Source organism: Mustela lutreola, chromosome 16, assembly GCF_030435805.1.
Source record: "Mustela lutreola isolate mMusLut2 chromosome 16, mMusLut2.pri, whole genome shotgun sequence".
Taxonomy (NCBI): domain Eukaryota; kingdom Metazoa; phylum Chordata; class Mammalia; order Carnivora; family Mustelidae; genus Mustela; species Mustela lutreola.
In genome coordinates this window covers 54,679,537-54,693,699 of record NC_081305.1, presented here as the reverse complement: position 1 = coordinate 54,693,699, position 14,163 = coordinate 54,679,537, and the positions used below count along the sequence as shown (strand labels likewise).

Genomic DNA, 14,163 nt, shown 5'->3' with positions numbered 1-14,163 from the left:
TGCCACTGACTGTGATCTGGGCACTGAGCTAAGTGCTTGGAAAGCGCTCATTTAATCTCCACTTTGGCCCTATTAGGTGGGTACAGTTATGCTATTCCCATTTCACAGAGGAGGAAACCAAGGTCCATAGAGGTTAAATCTCTCGGAGAGGACCCAGAACCTCAGAGTCACTGCAGCAACGGGCAGGGGTGGCTGGGAGGCCCCTCAGTCTTCTTTAGTGCTGCCCTCCCCACCCCCAGTGACACTCATATAAATATACTCTCTAAGTAAAAAATTACTTTCTTCTGCCAAGGCAGCTTTAAGGCAAGTTCCCTCCCTTTAACTAAATTCCATCTCCCTCCCCACATATTGCTACCTATGTATATATACATTTGCAGTCCTTGTCACACTGTAGAATCACCCAGAAATGCCTCCCAGGTTCACCTTGAATCCTATCCTCAGTGCTTTTTCATTCTTCCTGATGGACCTGCATTTGTACCCAAGGAAGCCTGCACGGGGGGAGAGGGGCACATGCCCAGATGGAGGCACACAGGTCCATGCAGCTCAGAGCCCACTCACAACGAGGCCCGCACACCCAGCTGGCCGTCCAGAGTCCACAGGCAGCCCCTGACCCGTTCCCCAGGAGAGATACACAGAAGGAAGTATGCAGCAATGCATACATTCAGAGATGTGTGTGCATGGGTGGGCTTGCCAGACTTCCATGACACATCTCCAAAGAGAAAGCTTCTCATTGGCTGGCAGCTGTAGGGTACCGGTTGCACCTGTGGTTTGGGAAATGACAGAGCCAGGCTCCAATCCAGGTCTCTTTTCAGTATTGTGTGTGAATGGTTTATATTCTCAATGCCTCAGTTCCCTGTCTGTAAATGAGGATAGTTTATGTATTATTTATTTAACTTATTTTTTTTTTAAGATTTCATTTAAATCTTTAAAAAGAGAGATGGGGGAGAGAGGGCACAAGCAGGGGGAGCAGCAGGCAGAGTGAGAGGGAGAAGCAGGCTCCCCACTGAGCAGACAGCCCAACGTGGGACTCCATCTCATGGCCCCTGAGCTGAAGGCAGACACTTAACCAACTGAGCCACCCAGGTGCCCTGAGGATAGCTTTTTAAAAGTCCAGATTCCACTTCATTAAGTTATTTTGAGGATTAAATTCATATGAGGTGCTTAGAAAAATTGGTTAGTATTTAGTATTATCGTAATTAGTAATTATATGCATTTGCTCATCTACTTTTTCTCTCTTTCAAAGTAAACTCTGCAGCCAACTCTGGGGCTTGAACTTATCCCTGGAGATCAAGAACCATATGCCCTACTGACTGAGACAGCCAGATGCCTGCTCACATACTTTTTAACTGCATTTGACAATGAGGAAACTGAGGCTCAGAAAAAGGAAATGTCCTGCCTAAGGTCACACGCCTAGGAAGTTGTCAGAGGTGAATTTCAAAACCATATGGATCTGAATCTAGACCCTTGCATTCAGCCTCTACATTGTTTGCCTCCAGGAAGTTTGAGGACCTTGCCTGTCACAGCTTCTGGGAGTGTAGAACGGCATAGAGTACTGGACAGGGAGGGAACCAGGAGACAGTCTTCCATATTCATTTCATTCCATCCATACTGTCATTTGTTAAATACTTATTAAGCATAGGGATGCCTGGGTGGCAGTCGGTTAAGTGTCAGACTCTTGGTTTTGACCTCAGTCTGTGATCTCAGGATGGTGAGATTGAGCCAGCATTGAGCTCCAGGCTTGGCATGGAGTTTTCTTGAGATTCTCTCTTCCTCTCCCTCAGCCCTTCCCTCTTGTGTGCTCGCTCTCTCTAGGTACCAGGGATCCAGCTAGGAACAAAGCAGACAGAAATCCAAGTCTTGCGAGGGCCCATGGTCTGATAGAGGAGACAGAGAGTCATCAAATAAATATCTATACAGGGGTGCCTGGCTGGCTCAGTTAGAAGAGCATGCAACTCTTGATCTTGAGATCATGAGTTTGAGCCCCACATTGGGTTAAGTAACGATTACTTGAATAAATACAACTTAAGGAAAAAACTATATGTATTAGAATCAATGCTTTGTGTGTCTGGGGATGTCACGGAGGGCTTCCCTGAGGAAGTGACAGAGTAATGTCTGAACTGAACTCAGAAGGGTGAGTAGGCAGAAACCAGGTGAAGATGGGGTAAGGGGAGGAGAAGTGCTCCAGCAAGAAGGAACAGCCTGTTGGAGGCCTGGGGCAGCAGGGAGTTTGGTTCACTGAGGACTGCCAGACACATAAGCTCTATGGGGGAAGCACTTTGTTTTGTTTATTGCTTTATCCCTGCTGCCTGACACATTGCCTGGCACACAGTAGGGACCCAATATGTATGGATTGGTTGAATGAAGGAGTGAACAAGTGCATGAATAAATAAAGGAATGTATGAATGTGTGTATGGATGGATGGGTGGATGGATAGATGGATGTGGGCAGATGGGTGGACAGATGGGTGGATGGATAGATGGATGGGTGGATGGATGGATAAATGGATGGATAGATGGATGGATGAATGGGTGGGTGGGTGGATGGATAGATGGATGGATGGATGAATGGACGGATGGGTGGGTGGGTGGATAGATGGATGATTGGATGGATGGATGGATGGATGGATGGATGGATGAGTGGATGATGGATGGATGGGTGGGTAGGTGGGTGGATGGATGGATGGGTGGGTGGGGGGATGGATGGATGGATGAATGGATAGATGAGTGGATGACTAGAGGACTGGATGCATGTATGGGTGGATAGGTGGGTGGATGAAGTGATAGTTGGATGGGTGAATGGTTCAGTGGGTGGATGGGTAGGTGGATGGATGAGCGATTGGATGAATTTACACAAATACCTACAGATTCACACACAAATATTCCTGGAAATAGATGCAACTACACACCCAGAGACATACACACATGTGTGTAAACAAAGATTCACCTCTTCTGGTGCTGCTCCTGGAGAAGCAAACACCAAGAAATTGGCCAAGCTGGCTAGGGCCTGTGTGGATGAAGATGCAGGGAGGCAAACCCTTTGACCAGGGCTAGAACCATCCCCACCCCCACTGCGGCACTGACATAATTTCTGGAAAAGGAAGAAAATGCCGATTCAGGGATTTGTGTCCCAGGCTGTGAGCCAGTCCAGGGAGTGGGACAGGAATGGCCCAAGAGAGATGAGGTGACGGTAGAGGGAGGCATATGGGGCTAAGACAGACAGAGAAAAAGACAGAGAGATAGAGAGACACAGAGAAACAGAGATGGAGAAATAGAGCAATGGAAACAGAGATGCAGAAAGCTATAGAGACACAGAGAATAAGAAATGAACAAAGAAAGAGACACATGACATAGAAATTCAAATTCAGACACAGAACGAGATGAGGCAGGATTCCAGAGTTGAGAGAGGAAGAAAAATAAAGACATGGAGAGAAATGGAGACACAGGGAGATGGAAACATAGAGATCCAGACTCTAGAGGGAAGATGAGAGAGACACAGATGGAAAGAGAGTGAGAGGAGAACACCCGAAGGGGGGAAAAAGAGCTCCAGAAGAAATGGCTAAAACTGGGCTCAGAGAGGGGAAGACATTTGCCCAAGGTTGCACAGTCTGGACATAGCATTTGATGCTGGTCTGTTGAGGGCCAGTGGGGTTGGGGCTGCTGAGCATGAGCCACAGCGATAGAGAGAAATATTCTCTTTATCTAGCTGCTGGCCTGCCAGGGCAGATAGACACAGGACCAAATGCCTGAACAAGACAGAGTGGACCATGTTTAGTCTGGGAAAGAAGGAGACAAGGAATGAACAAAGGAAGGAGACAAAAAACACAGCTAGGAGGAGGAGGAGTCAAAGAAGGGTTCTGGAGGAGGAGGCATTTGGGCTTCTTATTAAGGGGTGAGAGCATTTGGGCTTAGGGAATTGAGGAAGAGCATTCTAGGCAGAAGGCACAGAACGTGAAGAGTGAAAACAGGAGTGGGGTGGGAGGGATTTGAGAATGTTTGAAGGGGTGAGGTGGGAGAGGAAAGTGGGACCAGATTGCAGATTTCAAATTCCTGGCTGAGAAACTGCATCATTGTCCAGGGGCACCGAGGAGCCATGGGAGGGCTCCAAGCTGGTGAGGGGCAGGGTCAGCTCTGGGTGCAGAAGGATGCCTCTGGAACCCTGCAGGGAAAGGAATGAGGAGGGGAGGGCAAGAGGAAGGTTGTAGCAAGGGTCCAGGCAGGAGAGGATGAAGCCTGAGTGTCAGGACTGTGGGAATGAAGAGGAAAGGAAGCAGTAGAGAGAGTCAAGAGGGATGGAGCTTGGAGACTGAGGAGCTGTGGGGGGTAGGTGTGCCTGTGGTCATGGGAATGAAAGATGTTCCCTGTCTCATAGGGTTGGAGTTGGCCACTGGAAATGGAGAAGGACAGCCTGATAGGAAAGAAAGACATGAAGGTGCTGAAAGGGAGACAGGGCCACAGAGGAACTGAGGATGAAACTGGATCTATTTAAGTGAGCACTGTTTTAATTGCCAATGACAAGAGACTCAAATGACTGAAGCAAAGGAGGGAATTAATTGGGTAAATGAAAGCTTCAGGCATGGCTGGATCTAGGTATCCCGATCATCATCAGGAATCTGCATCTTTGGTCTCTGTTCTCCTCATGTTGTCTTTGCTTTTAGGCTCATTCTCTCCCCATATAGTTATGAGAGCCCACAGCAGCTGCAACCTAGACTCGACCAGCCCAGCAAGCTTAGCACTTTAGATCCTCTTTTATAACAGGTCCAGTAAAAGTACAAGGCTGGACTCTATCCTATATTGATTTTTAAGCTCACTCCTGAAGAAATCACTCGGAAAATCAAGGCACTATTCCCTAGAAAGCAGAGAGCCTGTGCTTATCAAGTCAAGGCAGAGACCATCTTGAAGGGGAGAATAGAGCACTAGAGATATAAGTGACAGGGACAGAGAGGGGAGGACAGAATAACTAAGAAAGTCCTACCTCTTCTCCCACACTTCCTGCTGAGAGCTCTGCAGACACAAAGAAAGACATGCTTAAAGAACACCAGTGTGGCACACTCCTGCACCTGGGCCCAGGAACCCCCAGACCGTCCACATCCACCTCTGGATCCAGGAATCTGGTCTCCCACTCCCTCCTCCCATTGACCCAGAGGTCCAGGATCCCAGCTCCCTCCTTCCTCAGACCCAGAGTTGGTGTTCCCAGCCCCTCCCCCTCCTTCTGGAGGTACCATGGCGACCAGCCCCCCCCAGCCCCCCCCCCCGTCTTCCTTTCCCTCCCCCATACAGAATCCAGTTTCTGTTTGAATCTGGCCTGTGTCTGACCAGTTCCTGCGTGAGACAGGGATGATCGGAGGGCAAGTGGGACCAGAAAGGGGATGACAGAGGGCAGGGGAACCAGTTATGAGAGAAGAGAGGTGAAGAAAGATGGGAAAAGGAGACTGGGAAGAGACAGGGAGAGAAGTAGGGAGACAGAGAAAGGGTGGTAGGCTTGGAGGGAGGCAGAACACTATGAAGAGAAGGAGGGCAGGAGGGCTGGGGAAATGTTGGGGAAACTAGGGGAGAAGGAGACTGGGGGGATGGAGGGAGGGAGGGGGAGAACAGTGGGCATGAAGAGGGCAGAGAAATCAAGGGAAAGAGTAGAGGAAAGATCCAAAGAGATCAGGGGGGAAAGATGGGGAGAGAGGTGGAGAGGGACAGAGAGATGGGGAGAGAAGGAGGATGAAAGAGGGACAGAGCCAGGGAGAGGCAGAGAGCTGAGGAGACAGGGAAGGACGGAGAAAGAAGCAGGAAAAAGGCAAAGAAGGAATCGGGGCACACAGGAATTGGAACTCATTGGGTTTCCAGAGGTTAGGGGAACCCAGATTCCTACGTGGCCTCAGCCTTCCAGTTCTTCCTTATTTCCCCCCCGGGGCTTTAGAGATGAGGAGGAGACAGCAGTGGGGGGAAGGAGCTGGGGTGGGTGGTCTAGTCAGGGCCCTTCTCCCCGTCCTCCTGAGACACCCCCCACCCACCTTCCCAGGATGCAGCAAGAGGTGGAGATCCTGTGCTCCTCCACCGTGGGCAACCCCAGCATGCACAGGGAGGCAGGTACTGAGCACTGTGTGTGTGTGTGTGTATTGGGGAGAAGGGGGCGTCTTCACCCGTGCCCCATGTGGTAACCCTGGATTGCAGTGTGGCCTTAAGCTAGTCACTGGCCTACCAGAAAGCCACCCCAGACTCCGTCGTTGACCAGATTCATGGGCAACACCCTTTGGACTTCAAACTACATTTGTCATGAGCCTTTGCGGTTTCTTGGCCAGTGGTCTGGACCCAGAACTACATTTCCCATGAGCCTCTGGGGACTTCACGACCCTTCTAAGGCTATTGTCTCCCTAGGTGCTCTGCCCTGGTCCCTCACACTCTCCTTTTCTCCCACACTGAGCTCAACAGCTTCCCCCAAAGCCACTCCTCCTCCCTCTTTCCCAACCTCAATGGTCCCACTACCAACCTGGTCACTGGGCTAGACCACTGGTACTGGCCCTCCCTTCTCATTTCCTCCCACAGCCATCAGTCTGCAGCCCCATCTTCCAGCCCACCTCCTGTGTCCTCTGCCTGTCTCTCCATCCCCAGAGCCCCAACTCAGGTCTTGTCCTCTTCCACATGGATGCTTTCTCTACCCAACTCCCGGTTCAGTTTTTTCCCCTAAGCCCATTCCCCACTTGGCTCCTGCAGGGTCTTCTGACCACCATCGCCGACCCTATCTCTCCTCTGCTCACACCTTTCCTTCCTTCTTCATCACCTCCAGGATAGAGTCCCAACCCTTCAGCCTCAGACCCCGTGTGGTCAGCCACCAGCTTTCAACCTCAGCCTCATGTTCCAGGACTCCCTACCTGCACTCTGCTTTAGCAGGGTCATTCATTTAGCACTCAGTCAACATTCATTGAGTAGCATCTTGGTGAGGATGCATTCGGCTAGCATGCAATAGTAATTGGACTTGGTGTAGTATAAAGAATAGGAGGACCATTATCACTCAACCAGAAGCCCAGAAGTGGGGCATGGCTTGGGTTTGGTTGAGTCAGAAGCTCAGTGATATCATTGAGGACCAGATTCTATTTCACTGCCTTTAGGCCTGAAATGTGTGTCCTTTGCATTCCAGCTTACTCACCACAAAACGGCTGCCACAAATCCCAGGTATCACTTGCTGAGGTCTTCATCTTAAAAACTCCCAAATTATCTCTCCTCACATCTTATTGGCCAGCACTCAGTCACCCACTCACTCTTGACTCAACCCCTGGCAAAAGATTATCATCATTACTTTTGTCAGCAGTTCTCAACTCTGGTCCTCACATCAGGTGAAAGGATTAAAAAAAAAAATCTATACCCACCCTCACTTCAGACCCAATTTAACCAGAATCTCTAGGCTCTGGGTCCTTGCATCTATATTTTCTGAATGCTTGCCAAGTGATTGCGATGAACAGTAAGGGTTGGAAGGCACTGGTTTAAACTGGATGGGATACCTTTGAGGAAATGAGATTGGTGAGGGTCCCTTGAGTTGCATGAGCAAGGGATGGACCCTTCTCAAATGGGGGAAGAAGGATGGGACTGGCTGAGTGGGGATCCTTTCTTGGTGTCTGTTACAAGAGCCTCTGTGCCAGGTGCTATGCCAGGCATAGCAAATGACCTCGTGGCAAAATGGACACCGTTTCTGTCCTCAGATCTCTTTTATTTTTAAAAAAGATTTCATCTTTATTTATTTACTTCAGAGAGAGAGAAGCAGACTCACCACTGAGCAGGGAGGCTCCATCCCAGGACCCTGGGATCACTACCAGAGCCAAAGGCAGATGCTTAACCAACTGAGCCACCCAGGCGTCCCTGTCCTCAGGTCTCTTTTAGGGTCTTTGAAGACCTCTTTTGGTGATCACTGCCCCACATCATATCTAACCTAGACTGAGGCACCCATCTGATAAATATAGTTTATGTAGAGCTTCAGAAAAGTTGAGTGGAACTGAGTTGACTAGTTGGCCAGTTTTGTAGATCAGTATTTCAGTTTTGTGGCTGGCTTTGTGGTACTTCGGAACCAGAAATATTTTTAACTTACTAGGGTGAGAACTTTGACGTCAGATATCAGAAAGCCCATGGGTCTCCAGTGTTTTTGCCTATGGTGCCTGATTAGTGAAATGACCCAGCCTGTTCCCACACAGGGAGGGCAGACAGAGAGGGTGGACACCAACTCACAAATAATTAATAACCTACAAATGCAATAACCATGCCTTAGTCTTGGGGCTGAAGGGAATTCTGAGAAGTTATTGCAGATGACCATATTCTTTTGCTTAAAAACCTGAGTCCCTGGTGGTCCCTCTGCATAAACAACCTTTTCCCTGCCATTCCTCTTTTCTTTCTCTCTTTCTCTTCCTTCCTTCCTTCCTTCTCCCTCTCTCTTTCTTTCTTTCTTCTTTCTTTGTTTCTCTCTCTCTCTCTTTTTCCTTTCAGTAGGCTCCATGACCTGAGCTGAGTTCAAGAGTTGGACACTCAACTGACTGAGCCACCCAGGCGCTGCCCTGCCATTTCTTTATTTGGCAAGCTCCTCCTTATTCCCTGGGTCTCCCTGTAGACATTACCTCCTTCAAGGAGCCTTCCCTGATTGCCCCTAGATTATTAGGCTTCGCCTTCACCTCATGACATCTCCGCTGTTCCCTCACCAGACTGGGAGCTCCTGGCAAGTAGGGCAGTTGGTCTAGACAGAGTGGGGTAAGAGGCAGCAGACTGGGGAGATTGAGAACACAGAGTCTAGATCCAGATGCTTAGATTTTTATCCTGTGTCACCTTGGGCAAGTCCCATGATCTCTCTATGCTTCTGTTTCATCATTTGTTAAATTGCACTATTTCAGCAAGCTGTCGTGAGGATGCAATGGAAAACACTTTAGAAAGTGATTGGCTTTTTATTTTATTTTATTTTCAAAGTAAGCTCTACACTCAGTGTGAGGCTTGAACTCACAATCCCGAGATCAAGAATTGGATGCTCTACCAACTAAGCCAGCCAGGTGCGCCAAGGGTTTGGCTTTTTAAAAGGGATTTTAGGGGTGCCTGGGTGGCTCAGTGGGTTAAAGCCTCTTCCCTCGGCTCAGATCATGGATCAAGCTCCGCATGGGCTCTCAAGCCTGCATTGGGCTCTCTGCTCAGCAGGGAGTCTGCTTCCCTTCCTCTCTCTCTGCCTGCTCCTTTGCCTGCTTCTGATCTCTGTCAAATAAATAAGTAAATCTTTAAAAATATAATAAAAGGGATTGTAAACCTAGAGTTATTATTATCATTCTATGGACAGATGTGGGGAGGTTATTGTGTTGGAGAGATGTAGGGGAAGCCAGTATAGCTGGAAGAAAATGATTAGAGAGATCAACAGGGGTCGCGACCACACACAGAGATCTTGTTAAAATGCAGATTCTGATTCCATAGGTCTGGGAAATACTGTGTTTCTTTCTTTTTTGTTTCAATTTGTTTTCCAAGTTGCATACATAAAACAAAGAGATCCTAAATATATTTCAATCCGTTTGGACACATGCCTAGGTTCATCTCACCCAAAGCACTGTGAAGCATAGACTATCCCCATTATACCAGTTCCCTCACATCCAAATGCTGTGTTTCAAACAAGGTACTGCTCCCCAGATCACACACTGAGGAGCGAGTCCCCACCTCAGGGAGGACTGTACCCTGAAGGCAAGAGGAAGCCACTGGTGGTTCGCAAGCATGGGGTGTTGCAATGGAGTGATCACCCCAGCTGCCCTGTGGAAACAGACGGGAGGTCGGAGGATGAGGACCAGAGCAGGGGACTTACTATGGTACAAGCTCAGTCAAAGACCCCCAGGATCATAGCTGTGACATAGCTGTGTGCTGGAGACAGGCTCTTGTGAGTCGATTGTTAAATTTTGCAAGCTGGTTGTTATAACTGTGGGAGCATGGAATTGGTCATGGTGGGAGTACTGACAGAATGAAAACTGGCAAAGGCTACAGTGGGTGTGGTGTGAGCGCATGTGGGCACATGTAAGAGAGAGACAGAGACAGAGTGATATTAATTAGACATTTACCAGCACACCCCTAAGTTTACTGACTTGTACTGAAGGAGTCCGTAACACATGGACCGTCTTAGTAGGAGGGTGTTAGGGAGGACTTATTATTATGGGAGCTCCTGGGTTAGGTGACTTTGGGAGAATTCAGGGAAGCAGGATTTGCTCTGGATCGGATGCTGGCAGGAAGTGGAGGCAAGGCTATGACGCAGGAGGGATGAATGGAGCGAACATTGTGGGTGGGGAAGAAGCAGCATCAGCTCTGAACCAAGAGGAGGATGTTTGGTCATTTCGTGGTTTGGATGGTGTTCATGTTGTGTGGTGCTGAGACATAACTCTGCTCTTATTTTTATCTTGGTCTATCATGGTCACAGAGTGGCCTTGGCTGACGTGGGTGTTCTGTGAGATTGTTTATGTCCGACATAAACAGCCCTGGCTGTTGAGGGCTGCTTTCCTCTTTGTTCATTTGCTGTAACAAAGAGACACCCCCACACATGATGGCATGAAGAAGAGAGTGTATTTCTCTCATGTGACAGGAGGCAGGTGGTCTGGATTGGTGGGACATCTCAGCCCCATGAGATGACTCAGGGACCCAGATTCCCTCCATATTGTTGCTCTAGCACGGCTGAAGCTGGCTTGTTGCTACATCCATTCCAGTACAAGGGAAGGGGAAACAAGTCAAAGACAAGCAACCGACTTTTAAACAAATGACTCCAAAGTTTCATCCCTCACTCCCCTAACACAGTTGGTGAGAACTCCGTCACATGGCCACACACAGCTGCAAGGGATACTGGGAACCGTTTTATCTAGCCCGACGGCTGGTCAGACTCTAAGACTGTAGAGGAGGGGCAAAACGGGTTATGTGAGACAACTAGCTGTTGGCCATTAAGAGAGACCCTTTAGTCAATAGAGGAGTTGCCTAGAGCGGCTCAGATTTGACAGCTGTTATCAGACTAGTTGCAATCAGGAGGCCTTTTCTGAGAGTGCTGGGAAAACCACACACTGGATTCAAAGGCTGCTGCCGGGCTGGGGTGACTGGAATAGGACGCAAAATGCATGGCAAGCCCCTTTCTCTTCCTTCAGCCTTGCGATCTCTCTCTCTCTCTCGCTCTCTCTCTCTTTCGTGCGCGCGCGCGCCCCCTACAGGCAGAGCCTAGCAGGAACCCAGCTGTTGCAGCAGCAGAAACGGGGCGTGGCGGGGGGGGGGGGTTGATGGAGTCCCGCCCTGGGATCAGAGTGGGTGCAGAAGGGAGTTGTTTGGAGCTGAGAGGCAATAGCTTAGTAGGTGGCATAAGAGCTATTCGGGGTGGCATGGACAACCCTTCGTGATGCCCATTTAGGCCAAAAAATGTCAGAGGAGTGCTCAGGACTGCTGACATTGAGTTCTTCATCCCCAGGAGCCCTCCATGTGGACCTAGAGACCCCAGAGGAGACGCCAACCCGGAGCCTGGGCAGGCCTGTCAAATCCTCGTGAGTGGCCCCTGGCCCCTCTGATCTCAGCTCCTCCAAGTGCAATGTCAGCAACCCCTGACCTCGGAGGTCCTGCCCGCTCGCTCTCTCCCCAGAAAGCAGTACCTGCGCCAGGTCATTGCAGAATACGAGGCGCTGGACCGAGAGCTCCCGTGCATCCGGAAGTTCCCCACACCACCCGCTGCCCAGCCTCTCTGTCTGTGCATGGAGACCTCAGTGAGTGGCCTCCTCGCCCCTGCCCCTACCCCTGGGACACCAGCCCCGAGTTTCTGCACAGTTTCACTGGGAGGATAGAAAGAGAACTGGCTCAGAAATGAGGTGGACAAGGCTTAAATCTAGACTCCGCGGCTTACCAGCTGTGGGCTTGGCACCAGGTTTTAGGCTGCTAAAAATTGATTATGAATTTGTCAAGGGATCAATCATCATATTTATCACTGCTGATCCCAGAGAGGCAAAGAGAAGGGGAGGAAAAGGGGCAGAGAAGGGCAGAGATCAAAAGACAGAGAGCAGGGAGACTGAGGACACAGGGAGTCCTTTCAATCCTTCTACCATGAAATTCTGTAAAGTTTGCAAATGTAGCAAAGACTCAAGATAAAGCCCCTGCTTTTGGAGAGTCAGTGTCCAAATCTGTTGGTAATCCCTACCATCAGTCAGAGGAGGTATCTACTAGGTTCTTACTGGTAAATTAAAACCTTAATGGGATGCTTCCATGCACCAGGCACAGGACCCAGACGCACTCCCTCAGTCCATCTATGTGAGTTTAGCCCAACAGAGATTGTTGTCCTTGTCTTCCTTGTGGCTCTGAACAGAAGACCCGGCCTCCACCACACATACACCCACAGCTTGCCTTCCTGGAGATGACCAGTTTCATGATTTCATCCTAGTTCATCAGCAATTTTATATGCTATGACCATAGTATATCACCTTCAACATAGTAATCTCATGCTGAAAATGTGGTTAGTGGTCAATGTTTTCGAATGGCAAGAAGTCACAACCCCTATGATCACTATTATTATTATTATTATTTTACAACGGAATATTCCTTAAAATGCTAATAGAAACATAAAAGGAAAAGTGTACAACCTTAATCCTTGCAGGATCTTCGAGAGTTGCTAAAAGCCTGCCATCCAGCGCAGGTTGCTGGAGAAGTTTTTGGTAAAGTTGGCCAAATTGGTAAATCATTTAATCCACCTGTTCATTGGCAAATCGGCTCCTTGAGAATTGCTTTTTGGAGAATGACCTAGGAGGACAGGTAGATGCTTTTCTACCTCAAAGATACCTGTGCTCCCCGCTTTGACTACAGCGACGGGCTCCTGAGGTCGAGTGTGAGTCTTGCCTCGCAAATGCCACCTGAGATTCTGGCAGGTCCTGCAAGTGGGTCTAAGGTAGGGGCTTAGGAACCTGGACTGAACCTGACGGTCTCGTGCTGAAGTTCTCTTGACTCCTCCAGCCAGAGGAGGACCTTACCCACCTAGAGGTGCTGGAGGCTCTGGAGGCCGAGTTACCCGGCGCCATGGAGAGCGGGCGCGTGAGCAGCATCCGCTTTGAAAATATGAATGTCATCTGTGGGACTGCGGGGCGCCGGGACAGGTAAGCCTGCCGCGAGGTCGCGGTCCCAAAGGAACGAGAGAGGCGTGGCCAGGAGTGGGAGTGAGGGGTGTGGCCTACTGAGCGCAGTGGGGAGGGGCCAAGGCGCTGAGTGGGCGGGGCCGAGAAGGGAAGGCTGTGTAGTCTGGAGAAGGGCTTGATGGGTGCAAGGGCGGGACGATGGGGCTGAGAGTGAAGTGAAGCGGGAAAGGGCTCGAGCCGAGAGTGAGAGCAGGGAAGGGGGAGGGCCAGGTTAGATCAGAGAGAAGGCGGGACCTGGACTGAGGAAATGGACGTTGAGTGACCCGGACAGGTAACACCGAGGTGTGGGGTCGAAGCCTGGACCCATCACATTGAGGGAGTGGGGACCAGGAGAGATCTAGAGGGTCAGAGGCCTGTAGTGTCTAGCTGGGGGCGAGGCCGGGAGAAACCTAAATCTGGGGACAGGCCTGAGAGACACACTGAAGGGGGCCCGGCCCTGGAATGGCGGTTTGAAGAGATAGAGCCTCGACAGACCACGATTGGGGGATAGGACCAGGCTGAGAGAAGACGGGACCCAGAATGACCCGCGTAAGGATCGAAGTACGGGTTGACTTCGGCGAGACGGCAGGGCTGCTGAGGGGTTTAGGGACAGCGGGACGAGCTGTGCAACCGCAGTGGGTAAACGAACGGGGAGGAGGGACCAGGCAGGGACTCTCCGACAATCAAAGGCGGGGCTGGGACCACCAGCGATTCCTTTCGGTCTCCGCCCCGTCCCTGTGCTCTTGGCCCTGCCCCCTCGCAGGTGGCTCATCACGGTCACTGACTTCCAGACTCGCTCGCGTCTGCTGCGCTCCGGTATCCGCCTCCGCGGGAACGCACACCCGCTGGTGCGCCACGACGAGCTGCTGTTGGCGGATTACCGCCTGCACCTGCGCCGCTCCCTTGTCCGGCGGCGCATGCTCGAGGCTCTAGGGGCGGAGCCGACCGAGGAAGACTAACATTTAGAGGGCGGGCCCCGGCTGCGCAAGCCCACCGCCCCGCGGGCTCGGGCGACCCACCCGGAACCCCCGGAGGGAAGGGGGCGTTGCCTCCCCAGG

The 14,163-nt window shown here is 50.5% G+C and overlaps 1 protein-coding gene across 2 annotated transcripts; it reads left to right on the top strand.

The window, feature by feature from the left end:
- The first annotated feature begins 5,279 nt into the window (after positions 1-5,279).
- C16H19orf81 (chromosome 16 C19orf81 homolog) lies at positions 5,280-14,138 on the top strand. 2 transcript variants are annotated; one of them, XM_059151101.1, is made up of 6 exons: positions 5,280-5,404; positions 6,010-6,077; positions 11,425-11,497; positions 11,593-11,713; positions 12,948-13,087; positions 13,869-14,138. In XM_059151101.1, exons 1-6 carry the CDS (start codon positions 5,391-5,393, stop codon positions 14,062-14,064), a joined length of 612 nt encoding a protein of 203 aa, XP_059007084.1. In that variant the 5' UTR covers positions 5,280-5,390; the 3' UTR covers positions 14,065-14,138. The 2 variants fall into 2 exon arrangements, with proteins under 2 accessions (XP_059007084.1, XP_059007083.1); XM_059151100.1 differs by having other exon boundaries at positions 5,280-6,077.
- The last annotated feature ends 25 nt before the right edge of the window (positions 14,139-14,163 follow it).

Coding starts and splice junctions, on each gene's coding strand:
- C16H19orf81 (XM_059151100.1), top strand. CDS start 5,531: ATGTTGGGGAAACTAGGGGAGAAGGAGACTGGGGGGATGGAGGGAGGG. Junction 11,714..12,947: donor GTCTGTGCATGGAGACCTCA/GTGAGTGGCCTC, acceptor TGACTCCTCCAG/CCAGAGGAGGACCTTACCCA. Junction 13,088..13,868: donor ACTGCGGGGCGCCGGGACAG/GTAAGCCTGCCG, acceptor GCCCCCTCGCAG/GTGGCTCATCACGGTCACTG.